The sequence below is a fragment of the Stegodyphus dumicola genome, chromosome 7 (assembly GCF_044657685.1).
Source record: "Stegodyphus dumicola isolate Sdum_Otavi_A_Nest chromosome 7, ASM4465768v1".
Taxonomy (NCBI): Eukaryota; Metazoa; Arthropoda; class Arachnida; order Araneae; family Eresidae; genus Stegodyphus; species Stegodyphus dumicola.
Window position 1 is genome coordinate 178,087,535 of NC_140774.1, and position 17,227 is coordinate 178,104,761.

The window sequence follows — 17,227 nt, forward strand, 5'->3', positions numbered from 1 at the left end:
ACATCGAATGAGTGAGTGACATATTTCCTTCAGTGTTATTTAACTGATGCATACAGGTATGTGTGATGTAATTTAATTGATATAACTTACACATGCTTGAACCTGAAGGAAAACAAATCTGTGTATAATGCCAGAATACAAATAGCGAAAGAGTAAGTAAGATATTCGGTTCAGTGTTATTTAACTGCTGCATATGTTTTAATTTTGATTCCATATAACTTGTTTTTAATTATAAGAGAAAGAAAAATAATTCAATATTGAACACATATTTCGAGTATAACAAAAGTATTTTAAGAAATAACCTGATAAAAATACATTAGTAATTAAAAATATTTAATTTGTGTACAGGCTGAATTGAAATTAAGATGTGGTGGTGTATTTAATTATGGCAAAGCACACTAGGGCTATCTGCATAATAGGTGTGATGCCTTCGTGGAGGACTTTTTCAGGGAAACTGGCTCATATACACGTTACGCATGAGGAAACCACGAAAACACCCATGCAGCCAGCCCGTTTGCGGGATTCGGACCGAACTACCAGTGTTCATCGACTTTACCGCTCGGCCGCTGGTGGGCCGAAACTAAGATGTAGGGCAAGTTTATTATTATTATAATTGTGCGTATATGTGTAAGAAAATGTATTTTAATTGTTCCATTTTTAATGTATGGAAGGAAGAATAGGATGCCAATATCGAAGATTATTTACTATAGCAAATAATCACGTCAGGATAAATGTTATATAGAAATCTTGTTGAGTGTAAGGGATTATAAGAGTACTTTTAGATTATACTGAAAATATACGCACTTCTGCTAAAATCTGAAGTGAATCAGTATGAAGTGACTTTTCACTTTAAAAAGAATGAGATAAGTATACTATTTAAAAGTATAATGACGGATATTAAGAAATTTGTAGAATTTTATAGTATTTAAATATGAATTTGTTAAGTCAAATCTTTTTATATATATTTTTGCTTGAGATATGTAATTTAAACTGAAATCACGATCATATATTTCTCATGGAATGTCAAAGTTCATTTGTATTAAAAAAAGTGCATGAGCAATGAAAATAAATAGAATAATACTTTTTGATTATGTTTTTACCATGGTCTTAGCAGTTATGCTATCATGTGTTCTGTTCAACAAGATTTATTTAGTGCAAACAATACTACGAAAAAATATTGAAAAATACCTTGTTTTACAATATTTATTTCCCTTAATTAACTTAAATATCGTTTTTCATTTTCTAATGCTTTCCTTTACGAAAAGAATTTAATGTTTACAATTATTTTCAGCATTCATACGAATTCTGTGCATAAAATAAACATTTTCTTTAACAAAATACTTAATCGGAAAGTATATACCCGGTATTTCCGGTGTATCTACCACATATAAAATGATCATTTTGCTTTAGTTTACACTTTTTCCAGTACCAAAATCATGTAGCAGACGCGTCGGCCGATGCATCTTGTCTCCCGGGTGACGTCACTACCAGCAACCAATGGCACGCTTTTCCGTTCCTGGCCTAACCTTAGTATATTAAAGAACCTTGCCCTGACTATACATAGCTCAAATCCAGTTGAAATTTTTTAACGAAATCTAATTCTAAATTTAGAGGATGGCAGTACAGAAAGAAAAAGAAAAAAAATTCTGTACTTTGATACAAACTAAACTGAGATGCTCTAGATACTTTTGCATATGAATGACACTTTGCTCAAAATTATTCCAGATGGCTGAGACATACATATCTTGTGCATGTACTATATTAAATGAGGTTAATTTTTTTTTTTTTTTTAACTTAATGTAAGACAGAAAATGGGAGACTATTTCTTTTTCCTTGTGTTGCTGATTGACTAATGGCTTTAATACATAAAAATTCAGTTTCTAGAGCCCCATGAAAAGGTTAAGTTATATACATTATTTTTATGAAGTTATGATTTATGAAGACTAAGTATGATAAAAAGAAGAGATGGGTTCACTAATTCCATAAATCCACCTTTTAACACTAATGCCATAGTAACAATTTGACTTCTGCACTCTAAAAATTCCTAGACATCAAGAATTAGGAAACCATATTTTATATGCAAGAAACTGTTCAGTTAACATTTTTCATGTATACTAGAATAATCAAGCTTAACACACACTGAAGTACCAAATTTTTATAAATAGCACATGATTTTAATATGTTGCTTTCAGTTTTAAAAAATGAAGAAGGGTTAGTGAGTATTCGCATGATTTAGCAATAACATGTCAACTTTCTCTTGGTGAACCATTAGAATGCCTATTTCAATTTCCTATTTAGCCAAATACAAAACAAGTATGTAAAACAGACACTATCAAATGAACACAGCAGATAACAAACAAAATAAAGAGTGAAAATCATTTATTTCATAAAAGAATTATTTACAAAACCCATAGGGTTTAAATTCTTAAATCAGACATTTTGAGAAAACATATCCAGAGATAAACCAGGAAAATGCTAGCAGTGTACATTCAAACAATTTAAAACACTAAAATATGCAAAATTAAATAATTTTTGCACCTGACACGAATCTCCATACCTTTTCGTGATTTCTAAATCTTATTCAAAACTTCATATTTTCAGAAATTTCATTACCTTTCTCCATTTTATTTATTTATCAACATAAAAAATAATGAGGGAGTTACATGTCACTGTTCTGGAAGAGAATGACAATATGAGGGGGATAAGCAATGTAGAGGTCTGGAATTTTTCGAAAACTGACTGAGAATTCTGGTAAATTTTGGTGAACAATTAGAATGCCTATTTCAGATTTGTTTATGGTATGTAACAATCATTTCTGCTACATAAACTTACTGTTCAAACCTTTTAATTAAAAAACAAAAATCTTGACATTTTAAAAACTATGGCAGATACAGACCTTTTCGCATTTTTCTAGAAATAAAAAATGCACTGAATATCAAAAATGTGTAAGTAAGGTGCAAGGTTTCACTGACTACCTTCTCAGAGTTCTGTGAGCAAAGCAAACCAAAGCTATCCTAAGATGAAACTATTCTTTTGTGTGGAAGATAAAAGTATATATACCAAATAAATATCTGTGTATGTATGTACTTTATAGAGAGTTCATAACATTCAATCACTGTTAATACAGTCTGGCAAAATATTTGCTGCACTTTATAGTTTCTAAGTGTTTAAAGCAGTTGCTAAATGCTTATTAAAACTGTTTTGTATCCTTAAAAAAAATTAAGCAGTAACTAAGATTATCAGAATTTTTAGTGATCATGCTGTATATATTTCAAAACAGAAATATCATGTATGCAATAAATTAAGCTTAATACTTAGGCCTTTCATGCTGACAAGCTGTATAATAATGGAATTACTTTTTTATGAAAGTACAGTGTGTACTTTAATGTTTTATTACTGAATTAGTCAAAATATATTGATAATCAGTATTCTTCACATTTTCATTTGATTTTTATTTCCTTTTAAAATGACATTTACACATTATTCATTATCTACCTACATTTTTCATTTCTTCATATATATATGCAATTTAGCTGTGTTATATGCACTAATTTCATTTTCTTCCAGACAGACTTCATAAAAAATGTTAAACACATTTTAATAGCTACTATTATGATACAGGCAGCACACTTTTATTTATTTTTTGTCAATACTTTTAAGCTTTCTTATATTTAAATTCCTCAGTATTTATTCACTTCAGAAGCATTTAAACAAGTACAAACAAAAAGTAGAACATACGATTTACTTAGAATAATTATTAGGCCATTATTCCTACTAACAAAATAATAAAAACTCAAAATTTGACACTGTAATTAAAAATCAATGCTAAACAACAAATGCAATAGTTCAGCTAGACATATGTTGACAGCCTATGCATAGATACATATGGTCATTGCTCAATTAACTGTTCTGCTTATAAGTAATTTATATATCATAAATAGCAGCAAGTTTATAAGAAATTTAATTCATAATTCTTCAGTCAATGATTAAATCAGAATAAAATAAATTTTAGTCCTATTTTATAATTGTGTTAGCATGATTGTTTGTTGTGCCAGACCTTGTTTTAAGCATCTGACATGCTTTACATGAAATTCTGGTACACGTTATTTAGAAGAAGCTGGAGAGAGGGCATCTTATTAGAGACTCAAACGGAAATAAAAAAATAAGTTATTTTATGGCAGTGCATAATACTATAGAAACATGCTTAAGAAATAATTGACTAATTTTAGCACATTTATTCTATAACAGAAATTTTTAAGATGAAAAAATGAAAAGGGAACTAATATTTCTGCATTCATTACTACAAATCAATAAAATCTTAAAACACATTACTATGGAACATAATGAAGCTTTTTTTAAAAGAAAATTTTTTGAAGTAAACTGACCTGTACATTTTCTGAGATGCTGTTGAAAACTGAAAATCACAATTAAATGCACTTTTGTAACACAAATGAATTATTGCCACTGTGTTAAAATTACCATTTTGATCTAACATATATTTATGCTATTTTAGATTAAAATGAAACACCAAATGATTTAACTACTATATAAGTACTATATATTTCACAAATAGCGAAACCACAAGAGGTTCTCTAGTATGAGGCATGAAAAATAAATAATTATTAAAGCTATGGCACATTTTTCATTTTCTCTATTTGCATAAATACCAGAAATAAGGATGACAGAATACATGCAACTCTTTGCCAAATTATCCAAAAAAAAAAAAAAAAAAAAAAAAAAAAATTATATTTGAGAATTTTGACAAATATGCATCAATGAAACAGATTAAGTTCATTTCACTTCTATGCTTCATCTCCATGAAAATATTTACATCCACCCTGAAGGTATCATACAATATATGTACAAATGAAGTGAAATATATTAAAAAATCTATCTAATATATAAGCTATCACCTTCTTTTCTTATCCCTGGAATGATGATTTTCTTTTGCTCTATCTTTGCGAGATTTGTGCGTTTTTTCATGCAAGGAAACTGAATGATGATTACGCTCATGAGATCGAGAGCGAGATCTATTGTGGTGAGTTTTTTCAGAATGCTTACTTTTGTAAGCCTTTTTGCTACTGTGATGACTTGGCGAGGTTCCTGGAGAAACACTGTGACTATGTTTCCTTTTGTGCGATGAACGATGCTTTGGTTTTTTAGAGTTCCTTGTTTTAGACCTGGAGCGTGAGCGTGATCGATGTGATTCTTTAAAACCTCTTGGAGGAGTTTTCTGCTTTCGCTTTGGGCTAGGACTACGGCTTGTTCCACTACCTGATGAGCTTGTCTTGGCCCTCTTCTTACCGTTTGGACTCTGGTAACCATCCTCCAAAGGTGAAGGACTTCTACGCTTCCTGTGATTCAACTCCTTAAATCTATATATATATATATATATATATATATATATAAAAAAAAAATGCTTGCATAAATTCTCATATTCTAGAGGCATGAATTTCAATCTACTAACTCTAAAATTTACTCAAGCTACTACAGTAGACTCTGCTTTGACATCTGTATTTCTAAAAGAAGTCATGCTTTTTCATCAAAGTCAATTACAGTTAATTCCACAATGATTTATAATTTTATTGTAAATTTTCTGTAATATATAAAAAATTATTCTAATTTTCTTAATGTTTATTATGAAATTAGTATTTCATCTCTTTTATGATTTTGGTCAAACCATTAACTGCACATGAAAATGTTTTCACAGCGTATGGGGATCTACAAATCTTTGAGTACATTACTCCTGTCTTGACAGGCATGCATCTTACAAATGAGAAATATACAGGAAGCATGAAATTAATGTTCCAGAAAACCAAGATTCTAATTTAATAAGTTCAACGAAATGAAAAAGAAACTTTGCTTTTAAAATCTTAATATAGAGAAGTAAATTTAAAAACCTTAAAATATAACAATATGTGAATTATAAAATAAAGTCAACTTGTAACTTGATTCACTAACTTGTAAGAGGATTCAGATATTTCTATCAATAAGTAAAATCCACAATATATAATTATTCTCATACTCCAGAAAGCACATTCTCAAACACAAACATCTTCAAAACACAAAAGACTTATTAAGGAAAGATTCAAACGTATCTACATACTTTGGACTAATATTATTGTGCTTTATATCACTCTTCTCTTTCTTAGAATCAGTTGGGGAAGCTCTTGTGCCATTACTAGGTGAACCTGTTAAAAAAAATCAATTACCAAACAGCAAATAAATTATATGATACAGTAAAACTACATAAAATTTTCAGTTCATCAAACTAAGATATCCAGAAAAAGTATGCCACGATTTAATAAATCTCAACAGACATATGCTGAATAAATTTATTAGATTTACAGAAAAATACCTCCAACTCACAAAAATTTTATAATAATTTATAATATAGCTTTTATATAATTTATAATATGGCTATGAGTAATTCGACTTTTTGATCTCAATAAACGTCCAATGTGATACACCTAAATGCAGCAGCTGCCCTTCTCCCTGCCCAAAAACAAACCTGCTAAAAAATTTCCATATATGCTCACAAGTCTGACTATTATTGTCTTCCCCCTTCAATAATATTCCAAAATATTTTGATTAAAATGGCAAAAGAATTTGAGTAAAAATTTACTTTAATATATTAAAAATGTACAATACAAATGCCAAAACCAAAAATGAAATTCACTAATTCACTTCCCGGAAGATGATCTTCCATCTATAAAAATATGAAACAAGACAATACTTACATGGCTGTGATGCAGGAGATAAATTAGTTAGATTATTTATAGCTGAAATTCCTTTTGCTTTCAATTTAGCTTCTTGGTGTGTTTTTCGTAGCTCTTCGACTATCTTCTCCAGTTTTTCTGGATCAGGCTGCAGACAAAAATATACAATATTATAAAAGATTAATGCAAATAATAATTAAAACAAAGGTTTACCAGTAATAGATACACTAAAAGAAAAATTCTGGAAAAAAAATGGACAACATCTGCTAGTTGTTTATTTTTTACACAGAAAAACAACAATGTAACCTTACCACAACTATACATTTAAATAAAATAATAAGCACCAATAGCAATACTTTACTCAACATATTAATAATTACTAGGACTACACTTTAGAAGCAAGAAATTTACAGGAATAGTTTATTCATATTTTTAATTTATTAAAAGTAATTATTTCATGTTTAAAAGCGCTGTAAATACATTCCCTTTCAAAAGTTAAGCACGGAGAGGAAAATGCTGTTTTCCGGAAGCCAGTCAGAATTGAAGAGGATGCAATTCGCTGCAGAAGTAGATGGAAGTATGCAAATATGTTAGGTAACAGACAATCGGGCTTTTATGTCAAGAAATATGCAAAAAAGGCAGTCTTTATGAAGGGTTACAGAAGTTAATTATAAGTGCTGATAGAAGGCGTTTAAAACTTTCGTAGATCACAGATGTTGCTCTTTTCTTCGCAGTTATTATTCTGCAATTTTACGTTTATAGAAACAATTATAAACCCTGCAGACAGTTGTCCGACGGCCCGTAGCCGGTCGCCCAATGGTTACAACCCCCGCGGAAGATCGATATATTGCTATATTAGCCAAGTGGAATCGCACAGCGACCTCCAAACGGGTGACATCCATGATTACAGCGTCCATTGGTAAGGCAACATCTGCAGTTACTGTAAGCAGATTACATATGAGCGTACTGTATGCCCAGGTACCTTGAGTTTGTGTTCCTCTATTTGTCCAATCAAGATGGGCGCAACTACAGTGGTGGCGGGAACATGTCAATTGGAATGCGTCTGACTGGGGCAATGACATGTTTGCTGATGAGTCAAAATTTGCTCTGGAGCCAGATGACAAGTGTATAAGGATATGGCATGAACAATGAACATGCAATCAGTCCCAAAACATCACACATTCCGAGGCGGAAGCATTATGGTGTGGGCATGGATTTCATTAGGTACCACACCGACCTGCACATCTTTAGACGGGGTTCTTTGACGGCTGTCCGGTATCGAGATGAAGTCCTAGAACCCATTGTGAGATTGTACGCTGCAGCAGTTGGCCCTACTTTTGTTTTAATGGACGATAATGCACGTCCCCATAGAGCTGACATCATCGAAGACTACCTGGAGAGTGAAGAGATTGCACGTATGGCATGGCCATCATATACGCTCGACCTTAATCCCATTGAAAATCTTTGGGATGCTCTCGGCCGTGCTATAGCTTCCCGTTTCCCACCTCCAGCCACTCTTATTGAGCTGGAAACTGCTTTACAAGAAGAATACCGATTGCTTAATTCTGCGGTGGTTGACCACCACCTAATTGAAAGCAATGTCACAAGGTGCACACTTTGCATACTGATGAGAGGCAAATATAATGTCCTTTTTTTTTCATTTTATGCTGTTTATTTTCCCTTTATACATAATTCTATTTAAGTCTCCAGTATGTCATTATCTGATAACTTGCAAAAATTTAATATTGTTTTCATTTCTGTATATAAGTATTGATTTTGTTTTATGCATAAATATATACGTTACTTTCCTGCCGAATTTTGTGTCAATCAAAGCAGTATTTGTTGTTGTTGTTTCCCTCCCCCCATTTTACATCTTTGTGCTTAACTTTTGGAAGTGAGTGTACAATAACCAAAGCTCTAGGTATATTTTTATTTTGTCAATTTTCATCAATATTACAATGCAGTTTTTCAACATCTCTAATTAATTGAATCCCAATGGAAAAGGAATTTTTAAGTCTTTCTCAAAGAACTTTTTGGTATCTCATCAACCCATTATTTATGGCACGGCTAAATTATTAAATCAAAAAACACTGCAAGTTTTTCCTAAATGCAAGAGTACCCACCAGCGGCCGAGCAGTAAAGACGCTGAACACTGGTAGTTCAGTCCGAGATTCGAGCCCCGCGAACAGGCTGGCTGCATTGACGTTTTTGTGGTTTTCCCCATGTGCAACGTATACACGAGCCAGTTTCTCTTAGAAAGTCCTCCACAAAGGCATCCCTCCCTTTAGGTAGATAGCCCTCGTGTGCTTTGTCATAATTAAATAATCCAATCCCAAATGCAAGAACAGGTGTGTGAATAGAATACTCCTTGCAGACACTGAACATTTTCTGAAGTTTTTACACCCTCTTTCCATAAAAAGAAAATGATTGCTTCATCTCTCATGCTTACAAAAATGTGCCTGTGCAGTCAAATGAATAGGCATAAATAATCCTGCATAAACATGTCAAAACCTATCTGGCAACTTGTTCTAGAAACTTGTTCTCTGGTCTACTGAACTAGATCTTAATTGCCAGAACATTGGAAATACCCTATAAGCAAAGTAGCTTTACATATTCACTCTACCTCTTATATGCTAATAGCAACTGTACAGTTACTGTTCAGCTTAATGTCTTGTAAAGTTCTTTACCACCTTATTTGAAACAAATATTCTACCAACTAATACTCAAGAAGAAATTCTGGTTTAATACACTATTTATTTCAAATTTGTAAACATAAAAAAAAAAAAATAAATAAATACTCTCTCCATTCGTGAAAAGATTTAACAGAAATCTTGTGGTTCCCTTAAAAATCAGCTCCTCCACTTTTAAAAAGCCTACTACTGGAAGTTTCAAATCAACAAAAATTAAATGCCTAACTGAAACATGCCTGCTACACAAATCTGACTTCCAGGCTCTAAATGATGTTCTGAACACATATACAGGGTGTCCTGTAAATGTTGCGAAAAACTTCTGGGGCAGGTATGGCACATCATACGGATTAAAAATTCCATAGGAACCATGCCCAGAAATGTCAGGGGTAAATAGCTGAAGTAAAAGATGATAAAAGAAACAAGAGTGACTAATTTGAAACATTTATTGGACATGAATACAAATGGTGTACGACAGCTTGACTGTTACAACAGATGGCAAACATGCCAGACACCGACGGACCATTGATTGCCAGACATGTTAAACACACCAGACTTTCTTTGATTGTAGTAGCTGTGCAGGAGAGTCTCGCCATGAGACCCATTTCAGATACAACAGGATTGTGATGGCTTCCCACAAAAAGAAATCAAGGCTCTATAAATCTGGTGAGCTAGGGAACTGGTTCTTCACACCTAATCCATTGATGTGGGAATGATCTGTTCAAATGGCTATGGACATCCAGTCGAAAATGTGTCACTTCTTAATGACCCGCAACCGCACATATTTTGATGTAGACGTGCAAGCTGTGGTATGGTTGGTGTCTGTCGGAGAAGCTTTATTGATAAATGCGTGCAGCGGTTCGTCCATTACCCTCAGCTATTCTATACAGTAAATACGTGTCTGTAAGTTCCTGGTTCATATAACATTCCATGCTCTTTGTATTGTACATACCACTCAAGGCAATCTTCACTTTTCACGAGCACTCTCCTGTACAGCACACCCTGACGGCATACAATGACATTTCTGGGCATGGGTTTCTATGCAATTCTTAATACTTATGATGTGCCCTACCTCCCCCAGAAGTTTGTTGCAGCATTTACGAGACACCCTGTATATACATGTTTTGCATATTACCTTTGCATTTACCAGAGCATAAATTTTGTAAAGGAACTGATAAAATAGAATTTAAGTTTTCTTCATTTTTCATTGCAAAATTAAAAACTTAAATTTTTAGTCAAAAATTTTCCATTTATTATAAAGCAGTGATATGTTTAAGAAATATTTTTAACACTTAAATTAAACAGAAAGCAGTAGAAATTTATTACCTTTCTTCTAGTATACAAGGATAGAATTATGTAAGAAATTTCATGAATATCTTGTTCAGCAACACCAAAAACAAGATACCAAGCTGGTTTATTTGGCAATGGTATCTGAAAAGGATGAAAAATGCAAAATTTAAAAGTGAGACAATAAAAAATGAAAAACAAACAATTTTAAATAGAAAAAACAAATGACAATAAAATAACCAAATCTACAAACCTGTAGCAACCTTGCACTAAGATAAATACAGCCACAAGCAATTGTTTCAGGATCATAACGAACAAATACTTCAGTTCTTAAACTATCATTCATGTAATTCCTAGACAGAGAGTGGAAGAAAAGAAAATTGAAATTTTTAACAAAGTTTTATATTTTTAGCATTCACAAACACTTCTACATTTAAAAATGAACCAGTAGCAATATTGTTTTTACATTATTTTTTCTAGAACTTGCAAGATTTGCAATTACTGCAAATTATGTAAAATATGCATCACTTTCATTTATTTGCATAAAAAACATTTTAAAATTACATTCAGGTTACCGCAGCTGCTCTTTTCTTTCACGTGCAGAACTAATTAAACTGAGTTTTTGTCACTTCACAAATCTGAATATTTTTGCAGTAATAAAAAATTTATATCCATATGAAAACATATCTATATAGAGAGAAAATTTATACCCATATGATCAAAAATGCATCACCTTTACAAAATTATTACTGTAGAATTTGAAGTTACTGCAGTTTACATAATTAAATGATGAATTTTGCATAATTTAAGTGGTTTAAAAAGTTTGCATTATCTAAATAATTTGAATTTACTGCAGTTTATATAATTAAATTATGCACAGTAGAAAGCTGGTAAATATGCGATATGGGCACAAGCCAATTTTAAAGAAATAAAAATCAGCATTACCAGTGAACACTGTTTGCGAGTAATTTAGATTACAAAATAAATCTACAAATGCAAAATTTGTAACATGGCTCAGAGAGATTTCAATTTTACACATGAAAGGATTATATGAGTTGATGCTCCAAAATTAAAAGTTTGGAATCATAAGGTGTTGTCTTTTGGGTTTTTTGCTTCAAATGATTCAAATGATGAAAATGTATTTCAGGTACACTACCAGTCACATTTCTTATGTAACTGTACTAGACAACAATGTACACAACTAAATGTAATAAACGCTACTCTTCTATTCTCTATTGACATTACTTCATATAATATGAAAAGACTAAAGCATAATGGTAAGAAATTATTAAAAGAATGATATTACTATGGTAGTGCTGGGATAATGGAGTGGATGGCTTCGTAACTGATAAATATACTCAGCTACCACAGGAGATGACACTACTGTGAGCAGATACCCTAAGGCCCATGTTTATGTCTTCTGATGTTGATGAAACATTTCCTTTTAGGGATGATAAAGCAATGCCACATCGAACCACAGTAAAGAAAAATCTGGAGCATATCCTTTGAACTGATTAGCCTGTGCATTACCCAGATTTGAGTCCCCAACTAAGCATTTCGACACCCATCAGCACGTTATAAACAGATGGAACAGTACTCACAGACATACATCAAAAAGCGACCAAGACCAAGCTATGCTCTGAAAGAGAAGCAGAACAGTCTGTCCCTGAGCTTCTAAACCACTTGGTAACTCCTGAACATGCCATGACACTGTGATTTGCTCCATCAAAGTCTGAAATAGATATAATCTCTACTCAATAGTTAAGTGAAACTGTGTGGACTTTAGTAAATACTATGCTTCCAACTTTCATCTATGCTTAGCTCTGATATATAACTACCATTACTTTGATTTATTATATCTAGCAAGTTGTTTGTTACCTAATATCTGAAAATTGTCTTTATTCATGTACATGCATCTTTATGGCTCCGTTAGTGTTGGACATGTGTGTATTCTTGATTAAGCTTATGACTACCTTTCTAAAGATTTAAGCATATGAATTATGCAATGTTTAGGATACTGACAAATATAGAGATAAAAGATTTACTGCAAGCTATTTCGAGTTGTTTTTATGTTGTGAAGAAATCATAGTCTTGTACTGCATAGAAAACGAGCCACAAATATGTTTCCCCCTACCCCCCAAAAAATAACCAACACTAAATGAGCACTCATCTGACACTATTTTATAAACATCAGTTTCTTTAGCAAAAATTGCATCACATAAATTTTGTAATATGTAAATTTATTATTAATAATGAAAAGAAATTTACAATTAAAATTTACATTCATTATAGTATTTTAATGTTTCTTATTAAATTTTAATGGTTGAACACTTAATATTTAAGCATTTTTTGGGAATAACATCTGAATAAATCACATATTCAGCAGCCTTATCATCAAGAATACTGGCTAAAGTACATTACATATGTAACCAATATTACACTCACATGCAGGGAGGTGAGGTACCACACATACAACCAAGTCAAATGCACAGCACCGAGTTAACAGCAGTAGTTAATCAAGCAGTCAGCCTCAAACTATTCATTATTTTGTCCTATGCCCAATCTTTAAACTACAAAATCTTTTGCATGCTATATTTAAGATTAATGGGGTATAAGAATTCACTGCTTATCAACAAATTACAAATGTGATTTACACAAGAAGAAATTCCACATTTATTTGATCACAAGATTTGCATATCAGGTTCTTACCTATATGGGATTTTTCTTCCTTATTATTATACTTAATGAACTAAAGTACCCTCATCATTTGTATATAATGAAAATAGGTGAAACAGCAAGGTGAATGACTAAATAGGCTATTTTTCTCCCAAATATCTAATAGATATAATTTATTTCCTCAGAGCCTATTTCAGACCTAAATTCATTTATCATTTACATGTTACTCTAAAGATTAGTACTATTTGTATTTTCAAAATCTAATAGCTATTCCTCCATTTGAAAAGTTTACTGTTTCTTCATTTTCTGGAAAATGAAAAATAAATTAGTAAGTTAAATACAAGTAACTACAGAAAATACTGGTGGACGTCCCAGTTTTGATAATAGTTTTCAATGTCTCGAAATAATGTTCTCCACCCCCCAAATATGTTGGCCCCTGCTTCTCTCCCTCATACGAAAATTTACAAGATGGAACAGGAAATAGGATAGATTCTTCATTCCCGATTTCTAGTTGGAAAAACTGCTTTCTCACCAAATTTTGCTTTTGTTGGGTGCTACTTTTCACATGTCCATGTCAGTGTCTGTTACCTTTCTTGTGTATGACTGGTCTGGCACCCTTTGATACTTCAAGATATTCATCAGGTATAACAATTCCATCACTCCACCCAACCATTCTGTCAACAATTCAGTACTGCACCGAGGCAAAAGCATACAAGTTACAATTAGGTGAGCTATTTTATTGCCTTTATTGACCAAATAAAATACCATTACAGTAAGAAAAATGTCCCAGTTTCTCAAATGGACTTCAGACAAATATTCCGGTTCTTAACCAGAAAAAATGACAACTCTTAAGACGTGGACCAGAGTGGAATACAGCATTTTAAATATCTAAATCAACAAAATTTAATATATGTTTATATAATTTAATATATAATCAACAAAATTTAATATATGAAAATTTAATATATGAAGTCAACGAATATCCATTCAGTGATAAAAAAAGCAACTATTTCACTCTTTATGGAATTACAATATATTACAATTATTGCCCTGTTACTCTTGCTTGCAGCACAGGTATGATAACTTAAAATATACAGCTCAGGCACAATACCTTTCAATGTATTTTTTGAGAATATGACAAAATAAAAATCCTTTACTTTCATATGAAATGTTTTATGCAAGTAATTTTTGTTAATATGAGTATCATTCTAATGCCATTTTAAGGTTTCTCAAATGCGCTGCTCAATTTGCACAGGGAAAAAAATCGGCATTTCCATTCGAAAGTTTCGAAATTTTTTTCTGTGACTAACTGTGAGAGTTTTCTTATTTTAAATAATCACAATCTCAAGTGCATACCTTCAAATAGCAATACCTAAAATTTCATTTTCATTCGCTCAGCGGAATATGCTGCTAGGGGATCATATATTAGCGAACTTTTTTTTATGACACCCTGTAGTTAGGTTATATATTATGCAAACACTATATAATATATATCAACAAATAACACAGTATCCCATATAATCTGAAATGTTGTGTATCATGTAATATATATATATACACAGAATTATTACCTGAAGCTATGAGAGCATTACTGCATTAATATTCTATGCATTATTTAATAATAAAATGTATGCAAAATACACTTACCAAGCCGTTTGCATTAATTTCTTATTCTTCACTTTCAGAACTTCCAACAAAGTCACAATAATCTGCAATATTTGGAAATAATTATACACATAATTTAATTTTAGTGTGGAAAAGGGCTGCTGTAAAGCATTCCCAACAGGCCAAACTGCTTGTTAATAAATGCTATTAGCTCCGTTTGTATTAGGAAAGCTAAAATTTATGATCTAAAAAATGAAAACTTGGTAGATAATAATAAAAGCAGACTGAAAAAATAGAAGTAAAGAATGACTTACCAATTATATAAAGGGAAAAAGCTTCACAATATCTTTGTTTCAAAAGTTTTACTGACGTATATGCTTTCAGAATGAGAACATAGTTAAAAGACTTACAAAACACAGTACCAAGACACCAGATGTTTCCAGATGACAATAATTTAAATCACAACCACATTCAATTTTAGATATTATATCAAGATATCTCACCTGTGACACCAATCCCCAAGAACATATAAACAGTTCTATTTTCATCATCAGTAATTCAAAGAGCTAAAAATCGACTTGGAGGCCTGTCAATAACAATCAAACACATTATGTTATGCATGTAAAAGATAACATCAGAAGATCTTAAATAATTCTCTAAAATGTTTAATGCAATCAATAAAAACAAGGACCAAAATCTGTTATGTGAATACCTGTTTCTTTTTAACTAAATTCTAACAGCCATGGAGTTGGTAAAAAATGTTTAAATTTTTAAAATAACACATCATATGGGGTTAGGCTTTTCACCTATAATATTTAAATCTTTCTAACATGTTTTCTTTCAAGTTTCACCTTATATAATATTCCCCTTTTCCCAAGGAATTATTTAAAAACAAAGAACTACATTTAACACATACATTAAATTATAATTTTAGACCTCCCCCTTTGGCACAGCTTATTACCAAACTTTGTTTTTATACCTAAGAACTTTAGTTTTCAATACTTTTCCTAAAACAACTCAAATATGCAGGCAAGTTTATCTTCTCAGCAGCACAGCTTTTATTAGCTAGATTTCCTTTATTAGTATGATACTAGAATCCTTAAAAACGAGGAAGGGGAAAACGGAAGTATTTCAAATGACACAAATGTGATGACTCGGTGAAAATAATCATCTTCCAAACAATTTTCAAAACAGTGAAAAAACTTCAAATGTGTATAAATAAATTATATTTGTATTTTCCCCCTCATAAGGACAAAATTTCAAGCACACAAAAGAAAGGCCATATAAATAAAATATTTGCTTTTCAACAGACATGTATTAAGCAATAATAAACTGAAATTATATATATTAATTTTACAAAAAGAAAGGTTTACGACAAAAGTGAATCTTTTGGATATTGTTGTCATGAAGCTTAAAATTCATTTTCTCAAAACAAGAGCAAATGGTTTCTTCACAAAACATTTAAAATGCAATGAAAAATTTGATTCTTTTATCCAGAATCTCTCGCAAAGACAGCTAAGACCTTTAATAAACAGTTTTTTTTACGCCAAAATGGCTTAATTCTGAGCAATATTTGCATTGAAATGTTGAAGAGAATACGCAGCACTATGAAACATATAATTCAATAAAAACTGTTCCTAGATATTACTTAGTCCCATTATTTTATACTATTTTCTTGCGCAAGTTGTTTATAAAAAAAGTAATTCCAAAGCAGAATTAGAAAACAATTAGAATTTAAAAAATAACTCTTTAGAAAAAAGAAGGCCAGCAAAATATACTTCTGAAAAAGAAATATCCAGAAATATTAAAAACAAAATTACAATCAACCATAACTGTACATAAGCTGCTTTTAAAACATGAATAGTGGTGCTGTCGGAAAAGCAGAAATAATTAGAACTCATTTGGAGGACTATAAGCAAGGTTTTTTATGCTATACTATTAAGTTGGACGAGACACGGGTCAGATTTACAACTCAAAACAAAGATACCTATAAAACAGGTGGTATTAAGGGTCACAATGAAAATCAAGAGTTCATTAGAACCACTAGTATAAAGGTTACAGTGATACTTAAGTATCACTGAAATGGCGTTATCCTAATGCATACAAGTAGTCGTACACATACTTGCACAGAGAAATTTAAAATATTCACGGACCATCAATGGAAAAAGAATTAAAGGACAAATCACCAAATGGGACTTGAATATACCAAACCAACTTTCTGGACAACCAACTTCATTTACATAATACCATTCT

At 31.5% G+C, this 17,227-nt stretch overlaps 1 protein-coding gene across 1 annotated transcript in view; it reads right to left on the reverse strand.

Moving 5' to 3' along the window:
• Positions 1-2,362: 2,362 nt before the first annotated feature.
• The window catches only part of LOC118185534 (cyclin-L1), a 39,716-nt gene continuing 24,851 nt past the window's right edge, over positions 2,363-17,227 (reverse strand). Inside the window, exons 5-10 of the mRNA XM_035355406.2 lie at positions 15,017-15,078; positions 10,947-11,046; positions 10,733-10,837; positions 6,741-6,867; positions 6,107-6,191; positions 2,363-5,375 (exon numbers count right to left, since the gene is read on the reverse strand). Of these exons, the coding sequence (XP_035211297.1) occupies positions 4,910-5,375; positions 6,107-6,191; positions 6,741-6,867; positions 10,733-10,837; positions 10,947-11,046; positions 15,017-15,078 (945 nt within the window). The 3' untranslated portion in view covers positions 2,363-4,909. The remainder of the gene's footprint in view (positions 5,376-6,106; positions 6,192-6,740; positions 6,868-10,732; positions 10,838-10,946; positions 11,047-15,016; positions 15,079-17,227) is intronic.